The sequence below is a fragment of the Hydra viridissima genome, unplaced genomic scaffold, assembly GCF_058129835.1.
Source record: "Hydra viridissima isolate aposymbiotic clone 2 unplaced genomic scaffold, HvirCarnegie_v1 scaffold_12, whole genome shotgun sequence".
Classification (NCBI taxonomy): domain Eukaryota; kingdom Metazoa; phylum Cnidaria; class Hydrozoa; order Anthoathecata; family Hydridae; genus Hydra; species Hydra viridissima.
Window position 1 is genome coordinate 5887219 of NW_028324311.1, and position 20052 is coordinate 5907270.

A 20052-nucleotide genomic window follows, 5' to 3' on the forward strand; every position below is an offset into this window, starting at 1 on the left:
TAGCTTTAATTTTACATTTTTTACTTTAGTTCTCCCAGCAGAGAATTTTACCGGACTGGCCGAGGGTAGGTGATAGAATTACACAGCCGTTCATTGATCAACTCATGGTCAGTCAATTATTAGAGCAAAATCTTACACTTGGATTTTTCTTAAAAGGCCTTAACGGACCACCTGGACCACCTGGTCCTCCTGGTCCTGCTGGAGAGCCTGGACCACCTGGTTTACCTGGTGCACCTGGAGCACCTGGTCATGTTGGAGAAGATGGAGCCCCAGGACCACCAGGACCTCCTGGACCGCAAGGTTTCATGGGAGCTCCAGGTTTTCCGGGAGAAAAAGGAGACCCAGGTATGGCAGGTTTACCAGGGGCAGCTGGTTTGCCTGGAGCACCTGGTCTACCAGGTGTACAAGGTCCTGCTGGAGAAGGTGCAGCAACTAGAGATACCATTGCACCTGTAAGTAATAGCCAGACAATCTCTTAATCAATAACTATTTAAGATAATTTTATTTTCTATGATTTGTTATTTCTAATTATGGCTATTTCTTTAAAGGAATCGGCTCAAGTTACATGTGAAGGCGAAAAAACGTTCATAGAATGCAAACCCTATGAAGTCATTACTGTTAAAAGTGTCATGTGGGGTCGTGATGACTACACTACGTGTCCAAATGTACCCGCTGGATTAACATCACAAGTGTTATGCGAAACTAACCAAGATGCCGTTAAAAAGAAGGTCGAAGAAAGTTGTAAGAATCAACAGGCTTGTGAAATATCGGCATCAAATATCTTCTTCGATGATAACACGTGCGGAAATGTTTACAAATATTTAAGAATAGGTCATGAGTGTCAACCTGATACTGCAAATGCTGTTGACGTTTTACTAGAAGGGGGAAAACGCAGAAAGAGAAAGCGATCACCAAAAGAGAAAAGATCATTCCGCGACAGTTAATAGATTGATCAAAAACAAATATTTCTAAGCTTCGTTTAGTAAGCTATTCTTTGGAACAAAAGCTGTTGTAAAGATATTGTAAGAAGCGAACACCAAAGAATTTTTTTTTTTTTTTCACGCCAGGGAGCCGATATCTCGTTTTGCTTGAGTTTTCAGCTAGAAAAGTTTATAAATATTCCGTGAGTTGCGGACCTTGCAGGTGGCTTTGTAAATTAGAGAATGTTTTCTATGATGTATCCTTTATTAAAACAGCTGTTTTTATTTTTCTATATTTATATTTTTTATATAAGTAAACGAATCTTAAAACTGTTTCTAATAACTTTTGATTAAAAGCTACTTTTGGTTTTGTTTGTACTGATAATAGCAATAATAATAAACGCAAAATATAATTTGTTTTTTACACATGCTGTAAATAATTTGCAATCAGTTGTTGTTGCTTTTTTTTTTTTCATACAAATATTAAATATATTGGTTGCATCGAAACACAAGGTAAGATATTTTTTCAATATTTCATGCAATTTAACAAAATAAGAAACTTCTGGAAATTCAATGTAATACACAATTTGCATTCAAATGTACTTTACCTCCTTCTGAGATTAAAAGATCAAAAGGGCAACTGATTTCTAATTAACGCGCGAAACAAAGGTAGTTAAGCGATGCAAAAATTTGAAGAATGAAATCAATGACTTTCTTTTCAGATCGAGACTTGCTTTATATTAAATTAGCTGAGATTTAAAACGCGAAGAAAGACGCTCATTTTTTTTTTTCGATGTTCCAAAAAATATTTATCTAACATTATCAGTTTTATCACGTAAAAAGCAGTAATAAATTCGGGTAAATGTTAATTCGGATTGCACTTTTGCTTGATTTTCAATAAAAAGCGAGAGAACCATCATAATTGATGCAATTAACGGGTAATCACCGTACCTTCGACTTTGGTTTGAAACGGCTATCCATATCATTCGAATGCAAGATCGGAACAAACTGGATATACAGTAGGGGAGAACCTTAATGAATGGGACAGTTTTCGTAAAATGCATTTTTTGAGGTTGATAAATTTGTTTAAAAATTACTTTGAAAATAGTTTGATAACTACTAACTCTCGTACTATGATAAACAAAAACAAAGAATTTGATTCCGCATATGGGTATTGGTAAAAAGAGAGTTTTATTGGACCATGGCATTTGTCCCATTCATTAAGAACTACTCATTGAATGGGACAAAAAAAATTATTGAATGGGACAAATCTAAAAAATTATTAAAAGAAGAGAGGTCCTAAGTAAGTTTCAAGGAAGTCAAGCAGTAAGGGTAGTTTCTACAATTAGGGAACCCGAAAAAGCTATAAATATAGCAGAATGTCTGCAAATATTGACAAACCTAAAATAATTTTATTAAAAAATATATGTATATTAAAAATAAATTAAAAACACGAATAATTGTTTTTAGTAAAACAAAAAGCGTTGTTTAAATGCTTAGATATAATACCCAGTAATGACACATTTCCAATAGGGAAATGAGTCATTGCCTACAGCATCCCTATGCTAAATTATAAATTAGAAATAAATAAACAACTTTATACCATATAAAGTATCTAGTTTACTTTCAAAAAACCAATAACAAAGTATCTTATTAGATATTTAAAAAATTCATTTTATTTATGTTTAACCAAAATACAAAAATCAACAATTATTGTTTGTTGCAAAGTACATGAAATAAAAACCAATAAATCAAAGAAAGTGTAGAAGATATTAACAGTCAAATTCACATAGTTCGCATTCATAATAACGCTTCTTGCTGTTATTATTACAATTACCACATATCCACCATTGACAAGTAAAACACTGAATCCAAGCAGGCCCAAAAACCAAATATATGCAATATGCAAATATTTATATACAAACATTAAATATATAATTAAAATACACACAGATATACACACACATATATATGTATGTATATGTATAATACATATACATACATATAGTATATGATATACATACATATGTGTGTGTGTGTGTGTGTGTGTGTGTGTGTGTGACTAGATATACATAAATGTATATAAATACAATAAATAACTACAAAACAGGAATTATAAGTAAGTGTGTGTGTATATATATATATATATATATATATATATATATATATATATATATATATATATATATATATATATATATATATATATATATATACATATATATATACATATATATATGTATATATATATAATATATATAATATATATATCTAATATTCGCTATCTTTTTAATACTCTGTTATCAACAACATATCTAATTAAACATTTATACATATTTATACATACTATAAATATCATACATCAACATATCTAATTAAATATTTAAAATTAATTTCATTTAATAAACTATTGATCGACTCAACTTTAAAGAATACTAAAGAAAAGATTTTAATAGAGATTTAGTTCTCTCAACTCTGAATATAATATTGAATTTTAGCTAATGCATTGGTCACACTTGTTTAGAACCATATTCTAACATCAAATCAAAACGTATTTAAAAATAAAATTATGTGTGACCATAACTAAGTTGCCGAAATATATTTTTCTGCTTTTTTCACATCAGGCCGTTTGGAAAAGTCTCATTCAATAATCAATACTTTGTCCCATTCAATAGGCTTCCCACTATATTCACAAATGACAGGACGGGCTAAAAACAGTAATACCTAACCGCAAATGTTTTACAAATTTAAAAAGTAGAGACATTTGGGTGTTTAAAAATGGAGTTTCATTTTCCATAACTTTAGTAATCGCTGCAAAATCAGACACAGAAAATTGTTTTTAAAAATTACTTATTGTTCTTCAAAACACAATAACATCCAATCCCATTATGTTTAGACCATAATAGAAATAAAGATTTGGTCTGTTGAATGGTTGTATCAAACACTTCTCACCACAGAAGTCTGGATAGCCAACCGTAGATGCTTCCATGCAAATTTGGTTTTGTCCCATTCAATAATTGTCCCATTCATTAAGGTTCTCCCCTACTGTGAATAAGTTTTAGCCCACAATAAGTTTATAATTATTTTTGATTTTATCGTAAAAATATAAAGGACTTATGAAGTAAAAAAAACAACCGGTTTATAGACACATATTATAAACAAAAATATCTAGAAATAATTTGATAAAGTATGATACAAAAAGAAAGAACAATTAATATTTCGTATGTCCGCCTTTTTCGTTGATCACAGAAGCGAATCTCCTGGGGACTCACACATGTTCTGTAAATATTTTTTGGCCACTCGGGAACAATGTTTGGGATCATTGTCTTGCTATAAAATGAAGTTATTACCAATTAGTCTCATTCCAGATGGCATTGCATGATATCTTAAAATTTCTTTATACTGTTCTCCTGTCAGTTTGCCATCAATTCTGATTAAATCACCTACTCCAGATGATGAAATACAACCCCAAACTAAAACAGAACCTCCCCCATGCTTGATTGTTGGATGTAGATAATCAGGGCGATAAGCCTCTCCTACCCTTCTTCTTACATACTGTCGTCTTCTGCTACCGAACAATTCAAATTTTGATTCATCTGTGTATAGTACACGGTTTAACATTCCTTGCATCCAATTATTATGCTGTTTTGCATATTTAAGTCTTTTTTCTTTATTGCCACGATGTAGTAAAGGGGTTCGAACAGCAAACACCCACTTAACCCAGCTTTTAGCAAGTGTCATCGAATGCAAGATGAGGAAACATTTGTCCCAGTCGCAGCCTGAATGTCTTGGGCTAGTTCACTGGAGGTTTTTTTCCGATTTCACAGAGACACATTTTTAAAATACTTTATGTCATATTTTGTAAGCTTTGGAGGTCTTCCACTTCGAATTTTATCCTCAAGAGATCCCGTGTTTTTAAATTTTTTTATAATTTCTCTAATGGCTGTTCTTGAATATTTTGTTTTTCGGACAATTTGTCGTTGAGAATAACCTTCTTCATGAAGCACGATAATTTTTTAAAAAAATATATTCTTGAAAAAATTCTTTCTTGAAAAAATAAATTCTTGAAAAAATATTTATATTGAAAAAAAATTTTTTTTTCAATATAAATATTTTTTCAAGAATTTTAGTTTTTCTGTGTCAAAATGCCAAAACGAAGCCAAAATGTCGAATATATTGTATGTCGAAGCCAAACGAAGCCAAAATGTCGAATATTGTATGAATATTTATATTATAATATTGTACTGATAAACAGACTCGGCTATGAAGAGAATACTAATAAACAGACTCGGCTATGAAGAGAACGAACTATTTGGTGTACATCCTGATGAGAAAATCAACTTTTTAGGGTATTGGGGCAAATTTGTCCCCTCTGCCTAAAAACATGTTACTAATATATATATATTTAAAAATCTTTCTTCTTTCTTAAATGAGAATAAAACTCATTAATCGACATCAAGTTTCTTCAAAATATTTCTTGGTTAAAAAAATATTAAAATGTAAAGTGAAGCCCACTAAGTGAGGGGGCTTTACTTGGAGCTATATCATTTACAGTTTGTACTAAGATTAAAAAAATATATAGGTTCATATAACAAAATACACTAAATATAATGTACAAGACAAAAATTAATCTAGATAGAGTATATTATAATGCAGAAAATACATGCAAATTCATGACTCAAGTTTATCTTATTGATTATATGAATTAATGTCATTGAGTTCTATTACTTGAGTATTCTAATGTCATTTAATTCTATTGTTTGAGTACTCTAATACTGCTCTTCTTAGAAGCTCTCTATGATTTGATCTAGTTTTTATAGTTGGCTTCTTTTAGATCTGTATACTCAATGCAGTACCACCTGTTGACAATCCCATACTTTCGTTTTTAGGGTATTTTTCTTCAGAGCACCATTTTTTTAAAAAAAAAAAAAAAAAAAAAAAAAAATCCTATTCTAAACTATCATCAGCATTTAAGATTTTGTTTTTATAACATTTTACTATTCAAATGTTTTATGGTACCACCTGTTTTATTCCTGAAAAAGTCTATTGTAAAAATTTCTTTTTACGAGGTTTTTAACTTGGAAAATAAAATTATGGGAATTTACCAAATATATTTAATGAATCTATGAAAATAACAAATTCAGAGAAAAAAAGGTTTATTTGTAGATCCTAAGACATAAATTTTTCTGTATTAATAAAGTTATTTGATATGTATATGCCTTACAAAAAATGCAAGTTCAAATCAGATTTTTGTGTATGAATATATATATATATATATATATATATATATATATATATATATATATATATATATATATATATATATTCATACACAAAACCTATATATCTAACTTTATATACCTATATTTACCCGAATTTTTTTATTGGATTAATATGGAATATATATATTTACTCTTAAATCAGAAGTAATCTAATTCTCTCAGATGTGAGCAAACTCTTCTCTAAAGAAACTATAAAAAAAGATTCTCCTTTCTTGACAGAGATAAACTTTGCTGTTGAAACAAAAACCTGTAGGGCTAAAAAACCTGTACTTCTGAGTTGAAGTTACTGTTGGCATAAATACGAACAAGATTTTGCAAAAGAGTTCCTGGTTTCAGCAGAGTACATTTTAAACATTTTTTCTCACAACAAACAAAATAATCTTTCGAAATGAGTTTTTCTCACAACAAACAAATCTTTCGAGATGAGAAATAATCCTCAACGTTTATAAGGTGTACATTGTATGTTAGTCAATGCTAAAAGTGAAATAATAATAAGATAATAAGCTTAATAAAAAATTTTGTTAAAAACTTTTCTCTCCTGAATACCAATTTTTTTTTTAAACTTTGAGATTTGAAATCAATCAATGGATTTTATTTTTGTTTAAAAAACTAAAAAAAAAAAATTTCCTATGCTGTAGGGGAAAATATTTGCCCTAAAAGTTGATTTTCTCAATAGGATGTACACCAAATAATTCGTTCTCTTCATAGCTAAGTCTGTTATTAGTCCTTAATAATATCCACTTGAAAATTTTGCAGTAACCAACTTTGCAACCAAAACGTACTAAATTTGTCTAGTGTTGAGGAGAGCAGAAACATAAATATTTAATTATGTGGCATTTAATTGCCAGTTTATTTGTTTGAGTTGCATCAGTTACAATCTAAAAAGTGATATTCTCTCTATAAAAAACGTGCAAGAAAAAAAGAAAAAAAAAAAAATCTCAACAGTAAAACATTATAATTGATATTTGTTTTATTCGAAATAAGCTTTTTTAATTAAGATCATAACTTCTCAAATAACGGTTATAACGGTTCGGTTAAATTAAATGATAAATTTTTGGTGAGGATTTTTTACGGTTAAAATCGTATTCGAACCGCTGGTTGAAATTGTTGGTTTGTAGAAATAATATCTCGAGGTAGGATTTTAATAGGATTTTTATTTACTCTTGATTTTATATTACGAATTATGTACGAGATGTGCAGCTCAAACCTTTTTTAAATATTCTAACTTCCTATAATAAAAAAAAAAACAAAAAAACAAAAAAAAAAAAAAAAATTAAAAAACAAAAAAACAAAACCAACATATCCCACTTGGGTAGTTTTTTTTTATCACAAAGTTAAACAAGTTCACTTAAAAATAAAAGCGATATTTTTAGACCGTTTTACACCAGACCAGCAAAAAACTATCAGCTTTTTTTGCCAAAGTTTTACTTTGCGCAAAATTTCATTCCAATAAACTTTTTCGGGAGAACAAACGAACGGAAAAAACAAAAAGACAACACAAATTTAAAATTCTCCCAAAATCGGCAAGTTTATACACATTTCTAAACAGGGACGGAGCCTACACACTTAAAAACGACTCCTCCGATTTAATTGCATGCTGTCCGGGCGAAGGTATAAAGCTACATAAGCTGATGGCTTCGTAATATATACAAGTAGCAGCTATATTTAATGCGCTACTTCCTCATTCAGCTCCTCTGTTACCTCATTTCCGTCCTCAACTTCAGCTGTTTCGTTTTGAATTTCCGATTGGGTTAAATCGGTTTTAGGTATGCCATCTTCTTCACTATTGTGACTAATCACAGGTTCAGTTGAAACAATATTTTCTTGATCAGCTTTAACTGGAGTAGTTTCTGTTGTGATTTCGACTGCTTTATCAGCATTAGATATTTCACTTTTCATCTCATCAGCCACGTTCTCAACTGTTAATGGTTTGTCGTCAGCTGATTCATCATCAATCTGTATCTCGTCTTTGATTTCGTAAACTTCTGCTTCATTATCTTAAAATTTTATATAGAAATTCCAAATTTTTTACTGGTTTATGACTTTAAAGAAATTTTTATCTGATCAATCATTGTCTACTATACTACACATACAATCATGGCCTCACATGCACACATAGACTAAATCTAACAGGCTAGGGCAGTTAATAATCACAGCAAGCCTGTAACTTTTACAAATGCGCTATATTGGATATCATTGTGCCATTTTTATGAATTCTGATTTTAAAATCAAAAACTCAATTTTTTAAAAAACTATCCTGTTTGATTTGGCATGTGCATGTTAACATGTTTAGCTGTATAATAAAGTAAGTCATGGATCAATAAAGTTATATATAAAGCAATTTGTGGAAATAAGACCCTTAAACTTAAAAAAAAAAAAAAAAATTAACTTTACCTCTTCTGGATCTTTTTGGGTTTGAACTGTCAGATTTTCTTTTATCTTTTGACCTGCTACTTCGACTACTTTCTCTGCTTTTAACACTATCTCGACTTGCATCACGATGTCTTTTTCTATCATCACTACGGTCACTGGACCTTGGTACCCGAGGTGGTTCAACCTTCTCAAAAGCGAATGCAAGATAGAGACCAGCAGCTTCCCACTCATCAGCAGAAAGAGTACCAACTCGCATATTTTTAGTTGCTTTCCTATCCATATACTCTGAAGCATTTTTATACTGTCCAATATCATCTGTCACTAACTGCTTATTTGAAGGAGCAGGATAAACCTGAATTTTTAAGTAAAGACTTTTAATTAACTTTTAAGATAAAACTTTTAAAATATGAGTTAATAAAAGTAAAAATCTGAACTTTTTCTATTCTTATTCTTTTCTTATTCAAATACTTAGGTCGTTAGGAAAGTTCGTAGAACTTCATCTATAAAGATACAATGAGACAGGAAATAATTAAATATTTATATATCATTTTAAACTGCGTTTAATTATGAACATTTAAAGTACTTGTTGAAGTATTTTGAATGTTTATTATAAAAGTTATTTAAATTTTACTATATACGTTTTCAAGAAAAAATTTAAAAATGGATAAATTTGAATATCGAGCATATATTAAAACCCGTGCTCTACTTGGAGTTTCAGCACAAGCCATAACCGATGAGTTGGTTTTAGTTCATGGTGACCAAGCTCCAAAATATAGTACAGTTGCCAAGTGGGCTACTTTATTTAAAGATGGTAGAGAGAGTCTCGAAGATGATCCTCTCTCAGGGCACCCTCAAACCACGTATACAGCTGAGAATATTGAACGTGTGCGAGCCATTATTGAAGAAAATCCTCATGCAACACATGATATAATTGAAGCCCTGACATCGATTAATCGCTTTACAATCAACGAAATCATTCACAACGCACTTAAAAAAAGAAAATTAACATCACGTTGGATACCCCAAGAGTTAACCGATCAAAATCGCAAGAATAGAGTTGAGGCATGTAAGGAAAATTTAGCTCTTTTCAGAAACGGTCCATGGAGACTATGTGATATTATTACAGGGAATGAGTCATGGTTTTATTTGAGACAAGTTGGACACAATCGGCTAACGCTAGTTGGGTCGGTGAAGGTGAAAGTCCAAGAACTATAGTAAGATGCGACAGGTTTCAGCCGAAAAACATGTTCTACATCTTCTTCAAAACAACAGGTGTTGTTCATTTGGGTTATGTTGAAAAGGGAGACACCATTACTAGCGAATATTATATAAAAAATTGTTTGAAACCTCTTATATGCGAAATAAATAAGCAAAGACCTAAAACAGGCACTCAAAATTTCAAATTTCTCCATGATAACGCTCGACCCCATGTGACTGAAACCGTCACAAATTGTCTAAACCAAGCTGGAATTACAATAATTCGCCACCCACCATACTCACCAAACTTAGCTCCATCCGATTATTGGCTATTCGACTTGATAAAAAAAAATCTTGATGATGATACTGACGTCGAAAGTCAAAAAACTCGCATAACGAAGCTACTTCAAAGTATACCCAAAGAAGAGTATAAAAAAACGTTTGACAAATGGCTTGAAAGGATGCAACTTTGTATAGATAACGATGGACATTATTTTGAACATTTGATAAAACAAAATTAAAAAAAACTCTTCTTTTTTTTTTTTTAGAGGGGAGTTCTACGAACTTTTCTAACGACCTAAGTAGTTCATTGCTTCAAATTAAATTTTGGAAACTATCCTCAATTTATAAAGTTTCGGTTTGAGGAGCAATGCCAAACTATTACTTTTTTAAAAAAATTAAATTCTTTTTACGTTTTTAGATCCTTCGAAAGAATAGCAGACTTTTTTTCTCAGAAACTTTAAACTAGAAGCAGCTTAAAATTTTCTTTTTTAACATTTTTAACTTAATTCATTTAAACAAATTGCTTTCACTAATAAAAGTTAAAAGAGAATTAAAAAAAAAAACTACTAAAAGGTTTACAATTAAATAAAACCTCATTTAACTCTAAAAAAAAAAAAAGTAATTAAAAATTGTTTCTTTGTCAATCAAAAATTAAAATTGAAGTAATACCTCAAGAGCACTCATCTTGGATAGCAAACTTAAGTATTCGTGTTCATGCTCCTTGAACAACTCATGAAAACTCTTTTTCCAAACCAGTTTCATGTTATACTTAGCACCAATTCTATGGTAATAACAATAGTAACATATTTAACAATAATTTAACCACTTCCATAACTTGATTTCAATAAAATTCAAAAATAATATTTTATTTCTACCACATCTGACATTTTATATCATAATACAGAATTTTTGTTGCCCATATTTTTACTTATTTACTTTCTAGTTTTTAAATGAGCTCTAAACCATTCAAAAATCTTTGTGATGCTAATTACACCAACTTACATACAATTACACCTAACTTAACTACAACTTATATACAATAAGATTAGTTAGAGTAGCATATTTCAACTGTTATTTGAATGTATGTAACTTACTTCTCAAGGGCAGGGAAATAGACAAGAAATTCTGGACACTCAACAACATCTTCTAAATGGAACATGTATTTACATCCAAACAGTGGAAAATTTTCCTTAGAATCTGGTTTGATGCTGTATACTGAGTTACCAAATGAATCGCCTTCCGTTGATTTAATATGCTTTCTGATTAAAGACAAAAGTTAAAAATGATAGAATTTTTAAAGAACAAAATATAAAAAAGCATAAAAATATATTAACATAATATTAAAGAAATGTAAACATTTTATTACATGATGTTTCATTGAACTTAAATTTTTAAGAAAATAAAGTTACATATTTAAGCTCACTAGTTTAAACTAGATTTTGAATTAATCTTTCACAACATTGTTTAAAGGGAGGAATGGTATATGGTTGTTAAATGTTCAAAATTGATGTTTGAAAATTTTGATGGCATACACAGAAATAGGTAAAAATTCAAAGAACTTGTAAACTCATTGACTATTTTTGTACTGGAAGTTAAATTCTCTTTAAAATTCTTCAATTTATGTTTACTCATGCTATCCTTTTTTAATTTTTTTTTTTAAATTTTAAAAAATAAAATTTAGAAAATACAAGTTTTATATCAGATCATTGAATTCTTCTTTAATAAAATTTTAAATGAATAAAATGCAGCAGAAAAATCAGGGTGATTTTTCAGATTGTTGATTAAAAAAGCCTTGTTTACCAGTACAACTAACTGTAAGAAAAAAGGTTACCTCATGCTTATTGACTTCTTAATCATATATAAGTTTATATGTGTAAAGCTCTTTAAACATTGTTTTATCAGTCAATAAACTAGTTAAACTTATTGGAGGAATTATTCTAACTTACAAATTTTTGAAATAAGTTTTTGGTAATAACTTGAAAGAAATCCATGTAAAGAGGTAAAATGCAAAATATATATTAATAATAAATTGCAAAGATTTCAAATTAGCTAAAAAAAGGTTTCACTAAAATGGCAATTAGGTCACCCAATGTTCTGAAACATTTCTTAAAAGAAATATTAGTTTAAAAAAAGTTCCCTCAGTATCTAAAAAACTATACTTTTATACTTATATTTATACACTTGTTTAATATTTGTACTTATATTTATAGAAAAGTGAGATAGCTTTACTTTTATCACCCAACTGAAGTCAAACAATCCATTTGACAGTTATGGTTAGAAGCAAGTTAATAAACAAATAGAAACATTAAAATAAAAATTGAAAAAGTTTGAGAGTGTTTTGTTAGACACAAACGGCTCATCAAGTTAACAATAGAAATGTAAAAAACAAACCTAAAATAGGTATAAACAAATAGTTGATCCCTTTGTAGTTGCAGTCTTATAGCAATTTTGTACAAAACAATTGACCAGGGCAATCAAACAAAATCAAATATATAGGATTTGCTTTTTTTTTAAACCACTAAGTGTGCGTTTAATAAGTCCTATTTTCTTTTTACTCGCAATTATTCAAAACAAATTTTATACAAATATTAGCTGATTGAGAAAGAAACTCATCTAAATTACAAAGATTTGATAAAAGAATATAGTAATGCATTTATAGCAGAGATAGTGTTTACTGTACAAGTTTGTACAAGCAAACAATACTTTGTTTGTAATTAATTGGTGTGGTAACCCCTGTGAAAAATTCCTTAGAAAACTATAAAACTTAGTAAAATATATAGTAGAAAATCAATGTGACGAAAAAAGATTTAGATTTATAAACTATTGAATAAAACTATGGGAAAAAATGATACAATTATTTATAAATAATTTAAAGTTTTGTAATGATGATTGTATCATTCCCCGCTATAAACAAAATGAATTAAGTTACCAAAAGTTTGAAAAGAATCCTAGAATTGAATACAAATTTTATTTAAACCCTTACTATATACAAAAGTTTATTTTTAAAATATACATAAAATTTAACTTACACCAACTTGTGAGCATCTGGAGTTGTTCCAATAAAATAACCTCCAGTGCGAAGGTTTTTACAAGCATTTTTAAACATCAGTTCTGCTTGTGAATATGTTTCAAAGGAGTAATGTAAAGCAAATTGACAACTTGTTAAATCAAGTCTGATATCAGGATTCTTGAATCTCTCACTTAAATTTTCCTTAAAATTAATTTAGCAAATTATAATATCTCAAAAAAATATATTAAAAAAAAAAAAAAAAAAAGTACAGAAATCAAACTCTTTTGTGTACTTTATTCAAACATTTTTAACACTTTTTTTTATTTTTTAGCAACATTTAACAAAAAAATTATTTACACTTCTTTCATAGATGTAAATAAATTTTTTGGAAAGATGTTACTTTTTTAAAAATTAATTTATAAGTATATGACATTAATGAAACTTAATATCTTTGATGAAAAAAGAGAAATAAAAGTTATAAACAGAATTTAATACTTTAGTGCAATCAACAGCATAAAACTCAGTTGTAAATAAACGTTCTCTAGAATGACGGCTACGTGATTCTTTTTCTAGCTTACTATATCTTTCTTTGCATTGCTCTATTGATGTGGAAGCAATATCTGCCATAATGACATGATCAACATTGGCTTTTTGCCACTTTAATAAATCACCACCCTTACCACATGCCAAATCTAGTACATTAATTTCATCAGCCAAACGTTTTCTTCTATAAATTAGAATAAAAAGATTAACTCTTCTATATTGTATGAAAAATATATATATAAAAAAATTTTCCAGCATTATACCTTATTCAGCTTATAATTCTGAAAAAAATTTCTCCTATGATTTTTAAATTATTTACAAAGTTTTTCTTTTTTAACCATTACACTATACTACTCTTGTGATACATTTGCCATTACTAGGTAGTATGAGATGTTATATAATAAGATTGCAGTACAAATTTATATGTGAAACATCATGGTAAATGTAGTCAAATTTTTAAACTTTCCATTAAAGACTACTTAGATGTAATGTGTTGCATGAAGTTTTTGATTTATTTTTGGTAATCCACAATAAATTTAAAAATTTAAAGCTTTTGTTTTGAAATAAATAGCCTTCAAAATATAAACTTCAAAAAAAAAAATATCAAAAATTCTTACATTAGTTGGTTTAGTTTTTTTTTTGTAAAAAGCTGCAATTTCAAAAAAACAAACAAACATTTTGAACAATTTAAATTGTTAGATAATTTGTTAACAATTATAAGCTATATACAGTTTAATAGCTATATACATTATTATAATAGTTATGAAGATTTATAAAAAGTAAAAGCAAATAATAATGATTTGTTAATCAGATTATTAACAACTGTTTAATTAATCCCTCCTTATGCAAACTAAATTTGCATAAGGAGGGATTGATATTGTAACACAAACATTTTTTCATTTTCATTTCAATATTACCTAGCTTAAATATTTAACAGAACATAAAGTAACATTTAGAATAGCAACAAAAATTTACATTAGCAACAAACTTGCTGTGAGAAAAAATAAGGAAGAGAATCAAACAAAAATATTTTGTAAACGAGTGCAATCAAACATTCAACAACTATTATCAAATACTCCACAACAAGTTGTCACAAAAATTTGCAACAAAAGGAGTAAAAGGATTTAAAGAAACAAAGCAATTATACATATACAACTGAAGGTGCTTTAGATTCTATTTTCAAATGCTTTGCAACTTAGAAAACAGAAATGGAAGTAATTTTGAATACTGAAGCCATGTGGAATTAGAAGCTAAGGAACAAAAGGAGAAAGGTGGCAAAGATATATTAATATTAGCAGTAATAGAAAAATGTGAGAATTGCTGGTAAAATTTACCTAATTAAAAAGAATAACAGGGATAATTAAAAACTTAAGTGGTGGATAAAAACTGATAACAACAAAATAAATAATGGTGAAATTGCTACTTGCTAGACAAAACTTAAACATTGTAGAATTAAGAGGATTTATATAGCAAAGAGAACTGGAAAGCTTAACACAGACATATATTCTCATTAGTATTATTCAGTTTCAATTTTAAAGGACTTTTCAGAATAAATTTTTATATATTTAAAAAATAATCATTTTTCTCAGAAAAAAAAAATTATTTTCAAATTTAAAGTGATCTATTCTAATAAAGGATTAAAGAGGTGAACTCTGAGACCTGCACACAAAAGAAAAAAACCTCAATTAAATAATAACTATATATACTATCAATGAACATTAAATATAAGCAAAACTTAAATGATTGGTTAATGATGATCAATACCAAACCTTTTTATTTTGCCCAAAAATTCTGTGATTATAACTGTTTTGACCCAATTATTAAAGTTTCTCAGATGAAAAATACGACTTTCTTTGCGAGATTCTTTGGTACCAGCAGGTATATCATTGTAATGTTTAGCTACTGTGTTTCCCATAGAATCTCCCTAACAAATCAAAACAACATGTGATATACAAAAGAGATAGTAATGTGCCTAAAAATGTGAAATAACACAAAACAATTTTTGTCCATAATAATTTCAAGTTTAATGGATAACAAACAACCATTTTATCATTTATGAAAAAAAGTAATTTTCATTTTTGTAAAAATATGGATTAAAACTTTTTGGTTGTTGGTTAAATTAGGGACAGCAATGATGCTGTCTAAGACAATGAAGTCAATTAAAGATAAAAATATAAAATTCAAAATAAAACTTTAGATAATTATATAATTATTAGGCTGCTTGATAATGTCTCATCAAATAAGGATTCATTTTGAAATATTTCCAGATGTATACTTAATGTATTTGTATTAAGATTTATCTAACAAAAGTGTTTCCATTAAAATGTGCTGATTTTAACTAAATTTACATCAATATTGTAATTTTATAATGAACTTTGGCACAAAACATATTTTTACTTTTGTAAAATTGTAATGTTCAAAAATGGCATTTGTGTTATTTCAACTCCTTATAAAACTATGCTTAGTTATGAAGCAGAGCGGAGAAATCAGTTATTAGGCCATTTCTATAGTGTTTTTGCCTAAACCTTCGCAACTTCTTTTTCTTCTTTTGGCTTTTCCTCTGTGATCAAGCCATTTTCTTTTGGTTCTTCATTAGCCTTTGATTCAGAATGCTCTTCTACTGTAGGTGTCTCACTTGGTTTTTCATCTGGGACTGGAGTAGTTTCAGACTTTAGAACTATAAAATGAGTAAGTAACATAGAAAATTCTAGAGATTTCTTGAACAAAACTGATTAAGTATTAGAACTAGTTATGCACATGTAAAAAAATACAAGTTTCATTTTTGAATTCACATTATTTCCAGATGACTTTAGCTTTAGCGAGCAGTTAGCTATTTGTCTTCTTTGCAAAAGAAGATACTTCTTAACTGGAAATAGTTGTATATGGCTGCAACTACTAAGCTATCTCTTACTAAGTTTTTACTTTTTTTTTAATTTTCTAAACATACGACTTCAAAAAAATCATAAATTTTTTTACCTTGAATTTCTTCTTTTTTCTCCTCTTGATCACAACCATCTTCTAAAAAACATACATCTTGCTTTACTGCTTCATCTTCTACAACTGATTCATTTTCCTTTTTTTCTGATAAGGCAGAATTTTCGACCATGTCTACATCTTCAATGTTCTCAGACTCATTTTCTGTTTCGGCCATGTTTAACGCGCACAAGATTGTGATAAGTGTCACGTGATATTTTATGCTGATGCCACTCAGAAATAAAAAAATATTTTTGACGGTTTTTTTCATAGGGCGCCAAATAGAACAAAAAGAACGCAGTTTTTTTAGTGGGTGTTGCGTAAGCGCGCACTTGTGGCAGTGGTTTTTCGCAATGAGATATGTTTATTAGAAATCTAACTCGTGCTTCCGCAGTGAAGCAAATTTTTTGCCAGCCCAGGTTTTTTTTGCAAGCCTGAAAGGACGCAATGATAAATCAAAGCAAAGCAAAAATGTATTATTGTCAGTTTGAATAAAACGGCTATCGGCATTAAAAACTTTAAAAACTTGCTTCACTTTTTCTTACGGAATTTTTGTGAAGTTAGACATCTAGTTAACATAAAAATCGTAGGTTTTTCGTGATAACTTAAACTAGTTCTACGCAACTCTTAAAAAATGTTTTTATAGAAAGAATGCCTACTTGTAAAAATGGAGCATTCTTCAAAATGAATCCAATTCTTTAAATATAATTTCCTGTAACACTCTGAAATACCTTTGGTAATATTGAACAAATTATCAGTGAACAACAGTATAAAGTATTTTCTCTAAAACAAAATGTTTTCAGTAAAACAGTAAACATATAGTGCAGTATTTTTCAAAAGTCATCGATTAAAATTTTGTTTCGATTTGAACTTCTAACCAGAATTCTTTGAGTTGAATCGACCTTTGAAAGCCAAAAAAAATAACATACTGTTGTAGCTCTGAAGATGTTACTTGCAATAGAATATTTAACTTTATTGTACCATTCTTCTGACAATGACTAAATTTTGCGGTTATCTACTGCAACAATATAGTGTTTTTTGTTTGTTTGTTTGTTTTTTCTTCCCTTAAAAAGTTCAGGCTTTTTTACTTTTACAACCCATTCGATAAAGCCGTAAAACGTCTTTAAAATTCTAAATGTTCCTTGTCAATCAGTTATTATCGCACAATTCCTGTTACTTTGAACGCTACGAAACTTAACGGTTTTTCAAATTAATTGCCTAAGTTGATATTTATCTTTTGCAGTTTTTGCAAATTGTCGGACGACCTGAACGAAGTCAATCAATCCCTTATCTTCCAAACGCTCATTAGTATTTCATATTGCATTTTTTGAGTGCATTTGGGGAACGAAATCTGTCAACTAATAAGCACACAAAAGAATTTCTGATGCTTATCATGAGTTTTTTTTTTAAATCAAAAAGCCTCTAGCAAGAATTAAATATTACTTCGATGCAATATCAATCAATGATGGATACGGTTGTTGTTCTTCAAACGTAATTATTATTTTAAAAACTTGTTTGCTTTGATAGTTCCACCATTTGTAATTTAGTTTATAATTTTGGTGGAAACCATAGCCGACCCTACGCATATTAGTTTAGTAGAAAGTCAGTTCTCATCCTAAGCGTAATGATAATTCTTAGTTATTATAAAATGTTTTACTATTATAATGTCTTCCCAACTTTTTTTTTGCTTTGGAACTCGTTGCTAGGGATGGCAAAATCCCGGACATTCTCAATCCCAGGATTTCGGGATTGAGATATTTATCCATGGGAAATCCCGGGATTAATTAGGAAGCGGAAAAAATTATTGGCGGTGAAGCATGTAAAGAACAAATTTTTAAGTACTCATTAAACACTGAAAAATGATTAATTTGTTGATAGTACAATTATATTCTCAATAATTTAATCATTTTTCATTTTTTAGTTAACTAAAATATAAATAGTTCATTTACTAATTAGCTTAAGTAATTTAAATTATAAAACAATGCATTGAAAAGATAACACAATATAAGTAAAAAAAATATGAATATACATGAGTATACATGAATTATATTCATTTTTGAAAGTACCACCTTAAAAAAATGAAAGCATCAATCATTTCGTCGTTTAACCGCGTTCGATTTTTTGAGTATAAAAACCCAACCGCTGAGAATGCTCGTTCGGACTCCAACACTTGTTGGCCGTATAGATAGTATATAATCATATGCTTTTTGAAGATGATTACCTCTTGTGACACCAATATCAAATATCGACATTTCTCTTTCAACTTTAGAAGTTATCCTTTCCACGCTTATAGGTAGTGTTTGTGTTGCTGCCAATCCTTTTTCCATAACTTCATTTAATTCTTTACTAACAGTTTTGATTTTATTTTCACACTCCTTGCTTGATAAAGTCTCGCTCATTTGAGCATCACTATCACTGTTCACGTCTGCTGATGTAATTATATTTGCCGAGCTTGGACGCTTTATTAGGTTTATTGTAATTTTTTTATTTTGGGCACTTGTATTTGGTACAAAAACATCTGGGATTTTCGATGAAGTAACCTGGCCATTATGAAGATAATAAACTATGCTGCTTTATGGTGTTCTCCTCTCTTTAATTCGATGACTCAAAGCGGCATACAATTGTTTTCCAATTTCGAATTGTTGTTGTTTTTTTTTTGGTCAACATAAACTCTAATGCAATGTCAGCTGTAATTAATGTTGCGTCTCGTCGATAAAGTGCTTCCACAGTTGCTTTAACAGGATTTAAAAGTACCACTAAATCTGATATGGTTCAATATTCGTTTTCGTTCATCTTAATTGAATTATCAAAATTGGAATCCAATTCTAAATCTAGAAATGTCTTTTTAACACAATATTTTAACTTGTCAAATCTTTCAAGCATAAGCAACAAACTGCTCCATCAGGTTTTGCAATCCATGATTAAATGGATGACCTTTCCAAACTCAGTTTTTACGTACTTTTGTAAATAATTTTCATTTTTTGTTGGGGACCTTTTAAACACGTTTACAGTTTTCTTGACTTTGTTTGTAATAGGTCCTATAATTTGATGTTTAATTGTAACCTCGGATGTTTCATTAGTTAACAATGAATTGTTTGAATCTCGAGTACAATCTTCCTCTTCATAAACATATTCACTATTGTAATCATCATCTTTTTTATCTAAATTTGCAAAAGCAGTGTTCTCATCATCTAAACTTTCATCAACTTTCAAGTGACTGACGTCTTTTTTGTAAAGAACTGAAATAACTGCCAGTTGTAGAGCGTGGGCAAAGCGTAATTGTTGATCAATTTCTTGAATTTTTCCAAGTTTCTTCATAACACTTGGACCATCAGTCGTAATACCAATGATATCTTCCTCAAGGTTTATTTTAAAGTTGTGGAGTCTTTCTTTTAGAAGTGAAACACACTTTTCTGCTAGCATAGACCCTAAAATGCGAATCAAACCTAAGTTCCAATAGCTTTTCAACTCA

General features: G+C 29.1%; 2 protein-coding genes across 3 annotated transcripts; one reads left to right on the forward strand and one right to left on the reverse strand.

Annotated features, from left to right (window-relative positions):
* Positions 1-29: 29 nt before the first annotated feature.
* Positions 30-1367, forward strand: LOC149880966 (uncharacterized). Its single transcript, XM_090067827.1, has 2 exons — positions 30-452; positions 549-1367. Exons 1-2 carry the CDS (start codon positions 105-107, stop codon positions 942-944), a joined length of 744 nt encoding a protein of 247 aa, XP_089923953.1. The 5' UTR covers positions 30-104; the 3' UTR covers positions 945-1367.
* A 6135-nt stretch (positions 1368-7502) lies between these two features.
* LOC145197282 (mRNA cap guanine-N(7) methyltransferase-like) lies at positions 7503-16809 on the reverse strand. 2 transcript variants are annotated; one of them, XM_090067812.1, is made up of 9 exons: positions 16584-16809; positions 16133-16284; positions 15377-15531; positions 13560-13791; positions 13084-13265; positions 11149-11313; positions 10724-10835; positions 8597-8927; positions 7503-8199 (listed from the first exon to the last, which is right to left on the reverse strand). In XM_090067812.1, the coding sequence occupies exons 1-9, from the start codon at positions 16756-16758 to the stop codon at positions 7868-7870; spliced, it is 1836 nt and encodes a 611-aa protein (XP_089923938.1). In that variant the 5' UTR covers positions 16759-16809; the 3' UTR covers positions 7503-7867. The 2 variants fall into 2 exon arrangements, with proteins under 2 accessions (XP_089923938.1, XP_089923939.1); XM_090067813.1 differs by lacking the exon at positions 16133-16284 and having other exon boundaries at positions 16584-16791.
* Positions 16810-20052: the final 3243 nt, after the last annotated feature.